General features: G+C 44.2%; 1 protein-coding gene across 4 annotated transcripts in view; it reads left to right on the top strand.

The window, feature by feature from the left end:
- Positions 1-1712: 1712 nt before the first annotated feature.
- The window catches only part of LOC147886285 (PX domain-containing protein EREL1-like), a 61629-nt gene continuing 47549 nt past the window's right edge, over positions 1713-15792 (top strand). For 3 of the 4 annotated variants that reach the window (XR_015543331.1, XM_087395702.1, XM_087395704.1), the window contains exons 1-4: positions 1713-1991; positions 2118-2243; positions 12853-12951; positions 13105-13197. Coding sequence is in view for 3 of the 4 variants with exons in the window: in XM_087395702.1 (XP_087251828.1) it covers positions 1902-1991; positions 2118-2243; positions 12853-12951; positions 13105-13197 (408 nt within the window). In the remaining variant the exon portion in view is untranslated. The remainder of the gene's footprint in view (positions 1992-2117; positions 2244-12852; positions 12952-13104; positions 13198-15792) is intronic. The other variant, XM_087395703.1, reaches the window with a different exon arrangement.

Here is a 15792-nt window from a genome sequence, read left to right on the forward strand (position 1 = left end):
AGGTTATCAACTAGGAGCTCTATTTATCTTTGTGTGCATTCAACTACAAATCGTTCGTTTCTAGTTCTCAAGAAATTTTGGGGATGCAGGTCTCTGTTGTTCTCATCGTAGGTGCATCCAAGAACCCTAAAAGAAGGAGCCAAGGAAATTTGCAGTGTAATAGATATCAAGAAGCTTTACTTGGAAGCATGTAGGCATGTCCTTGACGACTAATGAGAGTGCACCAATGAGAGATCTCAAATGCCTCCTACATCAATTCAACAACTAATATAGTGCGCCAATGAGAGATCTCAAATGCCTCCTACATCAATTCAACAACCATTACATTAGCAAACCTAACAAAGCACATTACATTAAAAGACCATAAAATATAAATCAATACATAGGATGCTTACCATCATGGCATTGTCTCCTTTAATGATGCAATCTTGTTCTAAATGGATAGATTCTCCATTCCTGCTTGCTACTACACATATGAAGAAACATCATTTTAGAAATTTAAATTTGAATAGATGTAATGCATCATGTGAATTCTTCTTCTTCAATAAACTTTTGGACTTCAAGACATACATTAGCAACATCATAAGCTCCAGGCATCTTGTTTGCATCACCATTCCCTTCAAGTCTTGCATCACCTCCAAAACAACTTGCTCATGCATGACTTTGTGTCTTTCGATATGAAGAGATAAAAGACAGTTTTAGCCTAAAGGTGGAGAAAAAAGTTTAAAAACTAATGTTAAATATATATATGAGTAGGATTAACAAACATGCACTAATGGCTTTGGAATAGAGGCGCACTTCCATATGGATGTCTTTGATAGACCATTCAAAATGTTTTTATTGTCCACTAAAAAATATGATGGGTGGCCTTCCCAAAGCCACCCACGGTGTGGACACTAATAATCCTTTACTAGCTCAACAAAGAATGTCCAGAGCTCCTTAAACAATGTCCACAATATGTGCGACAAATAGTGCCCAAAGGCCACGATGTCTAGAGGATGTGGGAAGTGCTAACAAAAAGTTAAGAGGGAATTTCTGAATCTATCCTACATTGTAGGAGACATTTACGGCAAGAAAGACATGTGGTCAAGTCGCTAGTTGCTCTTTTTGCTTTTCAAGCTTCCTTGTAGGGTTGTCACGTTGCTCTGTAGCTCCCTTGAACACTACCATTGAGTGAAATGCTTCGAAGGCTCTAGAAATCCTATCTTACCGCATAACGTCAACCATTTTGACGATTTTAGCAAGCATCTTCTTCAGCCTGTAGAGCATCGCGATTTTTGTGCTAAAAGCTTAAATTTTGGCTGTCCACAAATTTTGCTCGAAGAAAGCTTGCTTGTGGGAATGCACTCTAAGGCTACTTGCTAGCCATCCTCCAGAAGGTGATGTGAAGGGATGAAGTCGGAGCTGGCACTATAGGATGGATGAGCCTGGACATTGACACAAAAGACTTGTGTTCGATCCATGAAGGCTACCCATTCCATGGCGACCGCTACTTGATTGGCCCATTCCATATATTTCAACCGCTACACCAATCACACGATAGTGATACAAATTAGCAGCCTGATGACTACTAGCTGGTGTGAACCACCACACTCACCGGCCATTGTTCAAGTCTATTTCTTGGAGATTTCCTTGAACTCAAGCCTAAAGCTAGCATAGGTGATACTAAACTGAGGATGGTTAGATTGACTTAGACAGAGTTGAGTAGAAAAGCCATCATCGTCTTCTCCGAAGTTGAAGCTTTGGCGTTGTCTCGCCATAGCCGAGCTTCCCCTCCCATTTTTCCATCGACCCATTAGCTCCCTTGCTTAGAATTTTCGTTCTCCTCAGCCAATTTCATTGTTTCTCCTCCCTCATTGATCTTTCGCCTATCCTCAAATTCCAACTTGGATTTCAACATCATGGTCGGCAACAGCCCCCCCCGCCATCGCCACGATGGCTCCTCCCCATTGCCTCTTGGAATGGATGTCAGCCCAGCTCCTGCCCAATGGGTGAGCTTCTCTGCTTTTGATCGACGTTTAAATTGCGGGTGGCAAATTTTCCCCATATGGCTAGATCTTGCAATGGTTTCATTCATCACGAATAGGATCATAGATTTCCTATTGTGCATTTTCTAGACGGGACCCAATACGGTCTGGCCGCATGATCCACGGACTGGCTGGAGTTACTGCGTGACGATCCCTTCTTGGACTGCGCTTCCAGATGCCAAGGCTTCAGATGGCCACCTTGGAAACCCTATCGTGGTTAGTCATTGATTGCCCCGACACAGCGCGGGTTTTCTGCTGTACGTTCAAGGGAATGAATTTCAAATGGTTTAGTGCTTCAATTTATATGTTTAGTCTTCGAATTTATATATACGCTGGTATGTACATTCAAATGAATGAGTTTGAAAGGGGTTAGTAGCTCAATTTATATGCTTAGTCAGCTCTTCGTGATCCCTCTCTCGAGTGTACACACAAGGAAGGAGAATCTGGAAACGTCGATCAACACAAGGAAGGAGAATCTCAACCTTGCTGTTCGGTTTTTGTGGTTTAAAGTTGGACTGATAGGCTCGAACAACAGGTCTTTCCCACTTTTTAAGCTCGATTAACTTGCGATCATTCACGTAAGGTCTTCATTTCATCGTCCCTTTAATGCTACCGTTCACTTTTAGACGCCAATGCTTTCAGCTAATGCTCCTATGTGATATATATCTCTGAAACTTAAAGCTTTTGCAAGCTTTTTATATGCTGCCTCCGACCTTACAGGGCGGCTGTTCTACTGCCCTGGCAGTGCAGGTCCACCAACCCGTTGTCCTCCTCATATGGGGCCTAGAGTTGGGTTAGCGTCCATTCTAACACCCCGTCTCAATGACTCAACGGTGGGCCAATACCCATGTGTCAAATGAGATGCTTCAGCTGTTCTCTTGGAACGGCCTTTGTGAAGATGTTGGAGATGTTATCTTCTATCAGACAATAAAGCAGCTCCATGATCTCGTCCTTAATCAACTTTTGGATGAAGTGGTATTGGACATCAATATCTTTGTACGAGCATGAAATACCAGGTTCTTTGCAATGGCTATGCAACTCTTGTCGCACATGGTCAGTGTCTAGAAATCCCATGTCTTCCAGGATATCTGAGCCAAACTGACTCGCAAGCTGCCAAAAAAGCGCATAGCGCAACTTCGGTTGCTTCTTGCTAAGCCATCATATGGCACTTGACGCAAGCATGACACGGTAGCTTGACGTCAAGCACCGTGTATCCCAATCTCCAGCCCTATCAGACTCACAGAACCCTCCACGATGGGATATGTTTTTCCATAAGTGGATGTACTATTCAGTACCTCAAAACCCTAAATCCAGCCTTCATGTGATTCTTCCTTGGCTTTGATGAGAACTGATAGAGCGATCCCAATGGAAAAGCTATTTGGTCAATCAGATACAACAGGTCACCAACCATTCTTTGATGTATATAGCTGCATCAACCAATTGAGACGTGTTTTCGTCGCTAAGCTGTCCCGAGCTCCATTCGGGTTGGTGCTTCCTTTATCTGGTTTCTCTTTAGCACCTCCATTGGTCTCATTTGGAATCTCTTTAGCACCTCCATTGGTCTCGTTACTCAGATTTGTCTCGACCTCCATTGGGGTTGGTGCTTCCTTGCATTCCTCTATCTGGAATCTCTTTAGCACCTCCTTCTGGAATCCCTTTAGCACCTCATATAAAGATGCTGTCGTTCTTGCGCCAGATTTCTATTCCATGAAAGTAGTGGATAAGTTCTAAATCTATCATCTCGAACCACTACATTGAGAGTCCTTTGACCTCTTGGATCTTCCTCTTGTGGTCACATGTAGCAATTCAGTCATCACCGTAAAGGATGATAACCACGGCCTTATCTCTTTTCTGTGAAGAGCTAGAGGTTAGCATCCGATGGACTATGAAAGGATTCTCTATGTACCACGCTCTTGGAGCCTATTTTAGCATGTAAAGTGCCCTACGAAGCCTTCTTTCCTTGGCGTGGTTGTTGGAAGACCTCTGGTTGCTCAACATAAACTTCCTCATAAAGCTCACGTTTAGAAAGGCACTGAAGACTCACAAGATTAGGTCGATAAGGTTGAAGAGCTTGATCCCAATGCCCTTTTTCAGTTGCGAATGCAAAGTGCAGTAGTGGGAGCCTTGTCACAGTGGCAACAGAGTCTCGTGGAGATTATGCAAGCTCCTCCTAGTAGTAATGCCCCTTTTGGCAATATTGCTCCTCCTGGAAGCAAACAGACATCTAAGAAGAAGCATAGGAATACACATACGCTTCTTCAAGCGAACAGCCACCAGTGATGCCCTGGTTGCCCCTGGAATGGGTAATGCCAATAACTTTCACTCAGTGAATCAGGGACAGCAAGTTTTTCCGCATACTATGATGCATCCAGGGTATTTTGGAGGGGGTTCAGTGTTCCAAGAAATGGTGGGACAGCCCACGGAAGGACCGGTAATTTTTGCGGGCAGCATGCAGCCCGGAATGTAGAATTTCCAGCAGCATATGATGGGAGGAATGCCCCCTGCTAATGCCAACATTGATGTATGCAAATCTTGGGATGCAGCCCGGTATGCAGACAGGGATGCTTGGAATGATGGGCAATACTTGGAATATGCCTGGTGGTATGGCTCAAAATACGGGATCAATGATGACTCCACCGTTTTTACAGCCCCCCGTTTATGATAATCTTACCCCCAAAGGCAAGCTGAAACATTATAAGGAGGGAGGGGCAGATGTGAAGTTTGAAACTTTCAATGGGATGCAGGACAAACTGAAGGCTTTGACATTTGTGCAACAATTTGAAGGCAGCCACCTTCTTGAAGGGAAATGCACTCCAATGGTGGACCAATTTACTTTTGCAGGGCAAAGCACCTACCACCTGGGTTGAATTCAACAGGTGTTCTCAGCCGCATGGTTAACCACCACTTTCGAGGTGGATATCGTGACCGCTTTTGGAAGAGTAGATTCGCTGTGTGGATGAAACGAGTTGTTCTGCCTGCAGGCTGAACAAGAAACCGGTTGTGGGAGTGGAGTTACTGACTAGAAAGTGTCACTGGAGCTGCATTGGAGCAAACAACAGCAATGGTGAGTTATGTGGCTGTGTCAAGGCCTGAGAGAGCTGCACTTACTCCAATAGCTGGTCACGCCTTCAAGTAACCTGAAGTATGGTGCAATGGAGCAGCAAATTCTGCTCCAAAGATGAAACTCCAGCAAGGCGCCAGAGTGAACTATACTTATGAGCTGCAATGGCAGGAACGTGCAACAGATAGCATGGGATTGAGTTGGAGCTATTGGTTGCAAATTGAACTGCAAGTCGAGCTGACAATGAGTTGAGCAGGTCCGGTTGAGTTGCTCCCCTCGGTAAGTGAAACTATATCGACGGCGATGTTGATGAAGCATTGCTTGGGATGTATTGAAGACCATAACCTTGGTTTTCCCAAGATTGACTGTCAGGTCCCTCTCTCTGCAGAACATCTCCAAGGCCTCCAAGTGTTTTTGCAATCCCTCGACTGAGGACGAAATGAGGACTATGTCATCTGCGTATAGTAGTATCTGTACCATCAGATCAGCCATTAGGGAGCCCTCTCCTCCTAGGCGATTAACAAAGGATGTGATCTCATCAATGTATAGCCCGAAGAGAGTCGGTGAGAGGGGGCAACCCTGCTTCACCCCTATGGTTCTCTCAACCCAATCTAATAGCCCCTCGGGAGCGCGGACTCGCCCTCTGACGGACTCATATAGACTCATCACTCCCCAGATCATGACCTACGGGAGATGTAGCTCCTGTAGTCGCCTAATCAGGCGAGAGCGAGGGACTATGTCGAAGGCCTTCCGAAAGTCCACAAAGTAAGTGTAGACCTTCTGGCACCTTGACTTCGCTTCCTCGATAACGGCTCTCAGGGTAAAAATATGATCGAGTGTGGAGTGCTGTCTTCGAAAGCCTGCCTGTCCAAGGGCCCGCTGTCCATGATCCTCTGTATGGCTACTGATCGCCCTCTCCAGTATTGATCCATAAATCTTAGCCAGAGTGTGGCCAATCATGAGAGTGCAGTAATTCCCAGTTGGCAGTATCCATGGGGTCCCCTGCCTTATGTATCGGTACAATGGTGGTGGTGCGCCAAGTAGATGGGAACCCATGGCATATGGCATGGTTGAACATCTGTGCTAGGACCTCCTGTCCATGTGCAAATTGCTCAGTGCGTATACCCTCATGATCCGGTGATCTCTGGTTATGGAGCCGTAGGAACGTCTCACGTATGTTCTATGTAGTGAACACATGACATGTGGTGGGCCTGGGTATGTCTGACATATCTGGGAGTGCCTAGCCTGGGACATCATAAAGAGAGCATGCATATGTGTGCGAGACACCTGGGTCTATGATAGGAATAGGCGCCTTTCCTTTTGTGAGGAGCCCCCAGCGGATAGTGGGATCACCTCCTTGAAAGGATCTGATCACCTCATCCATCCTGCTTGTGAGAAAAGCCTACTTCTTTCGTCGCGTCTTATGACGTGAGACCCGTTGTGCCTCGAGTGGTGTCATGTGTCCCAAAGCTCGCTTACGTAGGAGGTGAGCTCTCGTCTCTCTGCACTCCTCATCAAACCAAGAGTTTTGGGGCATCTTCCCATTTGGGACCTTCGAGGACCGAGTCATGGGGAAAGATCTGATCGCTGCAGCCTGTACCACCGTAGTAACCAAGGTATCTGAGGCATGGGTGAGGTCCATGTCACCTCTAAGTAGGGTTGGGAGCTCAATGGCTAGGTGGCTCACATAGACGGGGCTGAGTGTGCGGTCAAAGTGGATCTGGACACGGGTTGGTGCAGGAGGAGCTCTCTCAGCAACTGGCATGGTGATCGAGATGCCGAAGGCCAAGTATGTATGGTCAGCACCAAGAGGGGGGGTGGGCACAGAGAGATTGAGTATCCGTGAAACAAAAGCTAGTGGGCCTATCAGGTAGTCCACTGTGCTCGACCCTCCGCCATGTGGGAAACATGTGAGGCCTCCAGATGAGGGCCACCTCTCGAGGCCATTATATATAGTAAGGTCATGGATAGCTCCCATCTCAAGCAAATGACGCCCATAACGTGTCACATGTGATGTATCTGCTGAGTGCCTCACTATGCCAAACTCAGCTGGGTCCAGCTCTAGTACAATAAGGGAGTCAGATGCAAAATCTAGTAGACCCACTTGCTTGTCACTTGTGCGTGCATTGAAGTCCCCGAGGAGGAGGATGTCTCCCTATTGGGAGAACTCCTTGATGTCATTGAAGATCGTCTCATACGGGCTATGACCCTTTGTGGTAACCTCGTACGCATAGGATGAGGTATTTGGGGATGAAAAGTAGCACACTGCAATGAAAAGAGGACGTGTCTCAAAATGGACCCGTATCCACATGTGTCATGCATGCTCCTCTCTCCGTACTACCGATATGAGCGGTCTCAGGTGTAGTTTGAAGAGGGCTGCCATTCTGCTAGAACCTCTAGTTCCGCTATCCCCTCTCATTTCTTTCCTGCGTGCTGACTCCCAAGCATAACCTGTCACTGTAGGCAGCCCTCTCTCAGGGCTCTCATGTGTCTTAGTATAGAAAATCAGGTCTCTATCAGTGTAAGTCTCCAAGAAGCCCCCAGGGGCAGACTAGAGAGTGCCATTACAGTTCCATACTGCCATTTTCAGCGTGTTTTGTGCTCGCACTTCAGGATTCAGAAACCGTCATGTGCTGTTTTCTGCCCTCCCTTCTCTCTCTCTGGCTGGTTTCATTCATGAGGTGCTCAGATACTACAATAGGATACTCCGAGCACGGAGACAGGAGCAGACTTCTCCTTCGACTGATACCTCTCAGAGCTTTATCACAGAGTTCTTTCAGCCATGTCACATAGACCCCCACGAGGCGAGACCTCCACATGACCGTGACCTGGAGCCTATGACCTGACAGCTCAGACAGTGGGTTGACTCACAGATCATACTTGGGGACATCCCCTCCTTGTTTAGGGTCGGAGCCCGACCGACGGGGGTCACAGTGGTCTTGGTTAGACGCAGAGCTACGACCAGGAGACATACCAGGACTGCACCCTTGAGGGGGCAACAACGTTCTATTGCTGACCTCATGCCTCCACTTCCACAGCCTCATCCATCCTGATGTCCTGCTGCTGCTGATGGTGATGATGATGGTTATGATGATGCCGACCATGATGCTGAGATTGATATATATAGTCGAGATATGACTATGTTGTACTTAGGACTTAGTACTGCCATTTTGCATTTTTTTGCATTCTGCATTGGTGTGGATGCTCGTTTAGTAGCTCCACTACCACAGCTCATTGTATCAGGTTTTTCAGGCTCATAGACCCATCTGTCTTCCGAAGACTTTAACAAACTTTCTTTCCCTCTCTCTCTCTCTCTCTCTCTCTCTCTCTCTCTCTCTCTCTCTCTCTCCATTTTCTGCATTTTCTGCCCTCTCCTCTCTTTCTGCCCTCTCTTAAATAATCACATTCCCGTCCCTGTAAGCTGCCCACTTCCCTTCTTGTCTCGCTGCCATAACTCGCACCAGTCCCGCCCGCCTATGATATATGTATGTATACATGTATATGTATATGTATATGTATGTATGTATATATGTATGTATGTATGCATACGTATATACGTATAGACATACGTATATATGTATATGTATGCATACATACATACATATACATATACATATATGTGTATGTATACATATATGTGTGTGTGTGTATATATATATATATATATATACATGCATATACATGTATACATATACATATACATATATGTAGGAGTGTGAGGTCATCATCTAAAAAGATTTTGGTGCTCTTCAACGCAGCTCTCATATCCCTGAGGGTGGATCTGTCAGTAACTGTCCGCATCTTTATCACCATGGGCCTAGCTGGCACATCAGCTTTACCTACGCTCCAGGCTGATTCACAAGTCAGGTTGACGCCCATTTTCTCAAACAGCGCCTTGGCATCTGACATATACATTCATAGCTTTGCTGCTGCGTGTTTTTTCCTCCTCTAAAGTCTCAGATATGAGCTCTGTTTTAGGAGCTACTGTGCCTTTTTAAGTACAACCTTCCACGCAAGCATGTCCGCCTTCCCTTTTGTGATTTGCTGTGTGAACTCAGCATGTTTCCCTTGCATAGTGAACCGTAGCGCGGACATTTCCCTCTTAAGCTGTTCATTCTCAGATTTCAGCTCATGAATGAGCTTGCATCCCTCTTCCAAGGTCCCCTTGGCATCCTTAAACTGTTCAATGTGTTCTTTAAGAAGAATCAGCTCTTCTTTTATAGGTGGTTGAATCTCCCCTTCCTCCCAGTGTGAGCCTGCTTTTAGCTTCTCATTCTCTTCTTTCAGGATGACAATTTGGTCTTCTAGTGTCTTGATTTGGAGTTAGTTTTCTCATTCAGCATGCGGGTGATTTCTTTGGCCCATTTCATTTGCATTTCAGTTTGCCATTTTCTCATGTCCTCTTGTAATTGAGTATGTATATTTGAGAGCACATCGTCCTTGTTCTCTCCCATTTTCTTTTGTAAGCCTTCTAGCTTAGCATCCTGCAATTTGCACACGTCCTTGACTGAGGATATGCATGCTTTAATGTTGTCCTCTATTTTATCCACTTTGGCCCAAATAACACTGTATTTGTGCTCTTTCTTGCCCCTTGTTTTCTGATCTGATGGACTGCCTACTGTCCCCATTTGATTGATTTGCAGAAATATAAAATATGCACCCAGGAGCTGATTTTAAAAAAAAAATCTCTGCCCCCCTTGTAGATCCTTCTTGCTCTGGTTTTGGCACCTTTTTTTCCCCTGCTTTTGAATACGAAATTGCAGGTTTACTGGGCCACGGGCATCAGTGGGTGTGTGAGGGCTTAGACAACTCTCCGAGCTATCCTGTGACAGCCCTGCGTGGCAGATTCATGGCCTTTCAACTAAGAGAAGCGCGACCACAGACTACCAGAGGAGACACCAATAGCACAGAGAGAGAGAGAGAGAGAGAGAGAGAGAGAGAGAGTCACTGTCTCTCTCTTTTTCACTCACTCTCTCACTCTCACTCTTACTCCTGGTCCCACTCTTTCTTTTTCACTCACTCTCTCACTCTCTTTCTTACTCCTACTCCCACTAGTTGAGCATGTTGGCATTTTAGCTTTTGCTTTCAGTTTTCAGTTCTTAGCAAGGGTCTTAGTGAACCCTTTGCTTCAGCCCTCAGTGGCTTGTATGAGGTACTTCTTGGTTTCGTACTTTGTCTCATAGGTCCGCAAGGCCCCTTGTAGACGTTAATATATCTTTCTATCTTTCGTTCTCCTACTCTCTCACTCTCTCTCTTTCACTGACTCTCTCACTCTCTCTCTTACTCCCACCCTCACTCTCTGTTGTTCATTCTCTCTCTCTCTCTCTTCCCCCCCATACAAACACACACACTCTCTCTCTCTCTCTCTTTCTCTCTCACTACCTCTCTGCCTCACATACTCTCTCTAACTCTCCTATCTCTTACGCTGCAACTCTCCCCTCTCTAACTCTTCTCTCCCTAGCTCTCCTCTAACTAACTCTATCCTCTCTAGCATTAAAAAATTTCATTTGGTTTTCTATGCTTGTTGCTATGCTTGAAGACTAAAAAAGACTTCATCAACACTATTACAGGCTCTTGGAAACATAAATTTTTTCAAAGAGCCCCTTTAAAAAGGCATGCCTAATTGGGCTGTCCTACTAATTGCACCCCTGAAAAACAATAGCCTAAACTGGGCTATCCTACTAATTGCACCCTTGAAAAACAATAGCCTAAATTTTTTCAAAGAGCCCCTTTGAAAAGGCATGCCTAATTGGGAATTTGGGCTATCCTACTAATTGCACCCTTGAAAAACAATAGCCTAAAATGTGTGAGAGCATACTTTTATACTATGGTCTACACCCACTGTTGGGCGCTGATGACGTCAGTGGGGATGTCATAGTAGCTAGTCCCTGCTATGCGAGATGGAGTTTATGGTTTTCAATCTTATGAGTGACTCTCGTGAGATTGAAACTGCACTATGTTGTGTTTTTAGAGGGTGAGTTTGGGAATGTTCCTGGATTCATCTAGGTATATAAAATGGGCTATCAAGCTCTAAAATTGGTGGAGAAAATTAGCCATAGCTTAATATAATATTTATTTTGATGCATGTAACTTTATTAGATGTTGAAACAAACATGATAGATGTATAAATCATGTCTTGCCATTTGATTTGATATATTACAAGACCCCATTTGGATTTGCCAATCAAAAGATACAGGCTCTCAAAGTTTTATGCTAGAATAGGCCGCGTCGGCACGACCTCTTCTAGCATAAAAAATTATCTGCTGGAAGACTAAGTTGCACCGGTGCAGTTTGTTCTAGGTAAAAAAATTTACCTTTCCAAGTGCCTTTTGTGAGTGCATCTCATGCTTCTTCCAGCCTTCCTACAGAGCTATAAAACTAAAATTTTAAAGCTAGAACAAGACACTCCTTTTCAAAGGGGGGTCTTTCAAAAATTTCATTTTTGAAAGCTATGTTGGCAAGCTACATTAAGCTTGAGATGCACTCTTACATGCAAGTGGAAAGAACAGGTCACTTGAAGTGCCACTTCCTTAAAGCGCATTTCACATGGATAGGCCTTGCTTTTTTGTTGTCTATGATGTGTCTTAATAAAATATAATCACCTCAAATAAACCAAATTTATGTTAGGAGTTTCTAGTGTCCATGATGGTGTTTTGAAAAATATGGTGTCTTGAAAAGATGACCGCGTCAAATGGATAAAAATATGATGATGTGTTGAATACTATACTTGCTATCGGTTCTTTTAAATTGTACTCTACAAGAGACCAAACATGTTCATCTAGTAAATGTAATTGAAAAATGGTTCTCGTCTTCTTGATGTGGATAAGAGTCTTCAAATTCAGTGATGCGTGTGAATGCTTGTTTTGGTGGGTTTTGCTCGGTATCTACTTCACTTGAAAATTTTCGCTTGGAGGTTGGAAATGGGTCTTGATTAGCATGATAGAGGCTCTTTTGAGAATAGTTGAATGCTGGTTGAAAAACTCCTATGAGCGAGCCACCCTTGACAGAAAGGGTGCACACATCTCAGGATTTCGATTTGACTGTTTTTTGAAGGTTTATCTCAGGATTTTGATTCTGACTATTTTTAAAGGTTTATATGAGGATTCTGATTCTGGGTGTTTCTAAAGGTTTGAGCCTGGTTTGAGTAATACGGTTGAGTGACATGTGCTTTAACTGTTTTATTCTTCCTAGCATTTTTGAGTGATAGCCATCTATATTCTTATTCATCAGTCTATGGCATGAATATGTTTGCACATTCAAGGCAAAGGGGGTTCTTGCAAGACTACTTGCTTTTTTCCCTGTTCTTTTCTCTCTTTGATTGATTTGCAAGATGATTTTGTGAGGGGATTGCGTCAGCATTTTTAGACTACCATGCTTCTTGATCCACGCTAGCCTTAAGCATGGAGGGCTTGCTTTCCCAAACTAAGAGACCAAAAGCATTTCATGGAGGATATTTCCTTCTGGATTTTTGATTTGTTTTTCATGTCATCTTTGACCTAGTCAATGCACCATCCGGTTTCTAGGGAATGTGTGCTAGTGAGCTGCTTTAATACACACGAAAAGATTCCCATAATCCTTGGGTTGTAAAATTTTATAAAGAAATTTGGTCTGTTTACGTCTCTCCATTACGTCCCTTCATTTTTGATTGCAATGAGTATTAAGGACATTCCTTGTCATGTATGATGGGCATACAGGTGCTGTGGGCGTGACGGAAGTGCTAACTTAATTTCACAATTGATTGCTGTGCTCTTTTGCTCCTTTCAGTTTTACAGGATGAATGTTGGTATACAATCCCCCCAGGGCTTGAGCATGCTGCACAAACTTTTAAGGCGGTTTAGTGACTTCTTGAAACTTCATGCAGCGGTATACCGCCAATTCTTTCAAGAAGTCATCATTTAACACACACACATTGGCTTGATGATGCACTGATGTGTTTGCACGAGCTATTAAGCTGTTTTGAGATTTAGCTTTGTTAATAAAATTGTAATCTTGGGACCACTTATCATTTTCATACAGATAAAGCGGACATTTCCAAACAAACATCTACCTGCAGCACCTCCAAAGAATTCTATGATGTGGGTGAATGCGAGCCGAACGCTTCTTGAAGAGGTACTAGATGGGGCCTGCTTGTATCTATGCCGTGATTCAATGTGTGTGTGTTTTTTTTTTGAATTAACAAGGTTCCAGCTGCTATTGAAATGCCAATAAACTTTTATTTGCGCATTTGTGCCAATAGAATTTTATTTACTCTTTTGTATTATGGTAGCTCCATTCGCCCATGCAATATCTTGTATAAGGTTTCTTGCGGTCTCTCTGATTGGATTACCTTGGTCATGAAGCTACGATACATGTATCCCCCATATTTCATCCATTCAAATAGTGCCCTATACTATCCCTTATGTTTAATTGCCTCCATTTCCACATTTGAACTTGTGGCCCAACCTCCTTGTGGCATGGTATTGGGCCTTGTAGTCCAAATATATAGGTCTAATGGCCCAAATATATGCAATATGTGAAGGTGTGGAATAGCCCCTCATGGGCTAATGAGGGCATGAGGTTTGGGTAGTCCCACATGCAATTGTGGATTAATTGGTGGTGTGTATAAATTAACGTGCGGATGGTAAGGGCCTCTAACTTGTAGACCCATTTTTTGGAGTTGTCCTTCGGTGGTTAGGGGAGCTAGGGAATGGAGTCCCTAGCATGCAGTGACCAGTCCAGGACCTTCAAACATGGGCCCTCAGGGCCTCTGGTCCCAATGTGGTATTAGCTCTTTTATGCTTTTTGCTTGTGGATGTTGATGAGCAGTGTGGTGACCTGTGACAAGTGCTTGTGGCATGTGTAGATTTGGCAGTGGTTCCCGTGCCTGTGGCTATCGCTAGTCTAGGCTGTGTACTTCGTTGGAACTAATGGTTGGCACCGGGCGGCGGCAATTGATATTGTGTTGAAATGCAGCTGCTTGTGTGGTGCGATTAGATCCTGAAGTTGTACAAGTTCATGCTCAGAGACTAAATTATCTCCAGCACCCAACCTCTCTTTCAGTTTGCTGACATGAAAGAGTGGGTGTACCCAAACACCATCAGGTAAACACAATTTGTAAGCCACATCATTGATCTTTTTAAAGATCAAGAAAGAAGTACAATAGCGTGGAGACATTTTATAGACCTGACCAATTCGCATTACTTGAGAAACTTTAGGGATCTTAAAGTAAACCCACTAGCCTTCCGAAAAATTCGAGGTGACCGCTTCTGATTAGCATAAAACTGCACTCTATCTAGGAGTTTAGAGAGATCTTGGCCTTTTATTAGGGATGGAGAGGTTCTACAGCAAGAGCCTTGTTGTAAATGTTGGCTGTCAGAATCATGTAATTCATTTCAATATAATGAAAAGATTTTTTCTGATGATCTACATGTCCCATACATTGCAGCCCCATCTGCACATAGGTTCGTTAGGGAATCGTAGGCCTGGACAGGCTCCATCCTAGCTGGGTATTCTCAGGAGCCCCAACTTCCATTAGGGGAGCGCTTGCTTGTGAGCGACATTTGGGGACATTAGGCCTGCCTTGGAATTTTTTGGGATGGTGTGATTATGCTGTGATTTGGGGGGTGGGGCAGACACCAGGTCTGGAAAGTGATTCTTTTTGGATTTGTTAAGGGCTGTGAGACCCTATGTTTAGGTGCTACAATGGCTGCTAGGCTGCGGTACAGCAGCCCCCACAGGCAGGGAGGTGACCCTGGAACTCAACTGTTGTGGTGGCAGGTTGACCAGAGTTCGGACAGCACACGTGTTTCGTCCTGGAAGGGAGTTGGAACTAACACTTGGATTTGGGGGGCGTAGTTTGGCATGCGATTGTGGATTACTTGATGGCTTATATAATGTAAGCCGTGGGTGCTAGGGGCCTTCAACTCTTGGATCCATTTTTGGGAGTTGTGCCCTCGGGTGGCTAGGCGGCTTGGGGATGGAGTCGCTAGTAGCAACTTGAACTTTTGGCATTTGGCCTTTGTGGCCTCTAGTTCTTACATGCCATACAAGGGTATCCATGCATATTTTGACACCATAATAAGGCAACAAATTTGCTATCATAGAGCTTTCTCCTTTGAATGGTTGGTGAGGAGTGTCCCTTACCTTCATGTGACAATGTTATGCTTCTAACATTTTCTGCCCACTGACCTTGCCTGACAGCCTTTGGTTGATGGCTTTCAGCTTGTAATTGCAGCCGTGCTGCAATTTCTTTTTTTAAAATCAGTATGGCTTACTTCTCAACCTGTCCTATGGAAACTATAACATTTTTAAAGCAGACATTTATTAAGTTTAGTGGGAATACAGTAATTGTTTTACAGGATTGAGGGCCTCACAATGATTAATGCTTGTGTATGTGCTGATTTTCATAATGTTTTGGCTTGTTTGTGCCTTTTGTTATGATGGTTCTGATGCATAGGATTGTGACTACACACATCTTGCAAAGTAATTGTTTCTTCCCGCCGTAAGTATGCAGATATTGATTAATAGTGCTTCTCGTGGAATCGGGTTTGCGAAGTAATCCTTACACTGCACTCTCAAAACAAAACCATGGGAATGAGTTGTGAGCATAACACTTGTTACTCTCTTTTGAAAAGTAAGGTGGTGAGAAAGCAATTGGCATTTCCAAGCTTGAAGGAGGGGCTCCTCCATCTCTGTTATTGCGCTGGTTATTGTTGACTTGAGTGA

The sequence above is a fragment of the Dipteris shenzhenensis genome, chromosome 24, assembly GCF_047967505.1.
Source record: "Dipteris shenzhenensis isolate YYH24624 ecotype China chromosome 24, Dip_SZ_1.0, whole genome shotgun sequence".
Classification (NCBI taxonomy): domain Eukaryota; kingdom Viridiplantae; phylum Streptophyta; class Polypodiopsida; order Gleicheniales; family Dipteridaceae; genus Dipteris; species Dipteris shenzhenensis.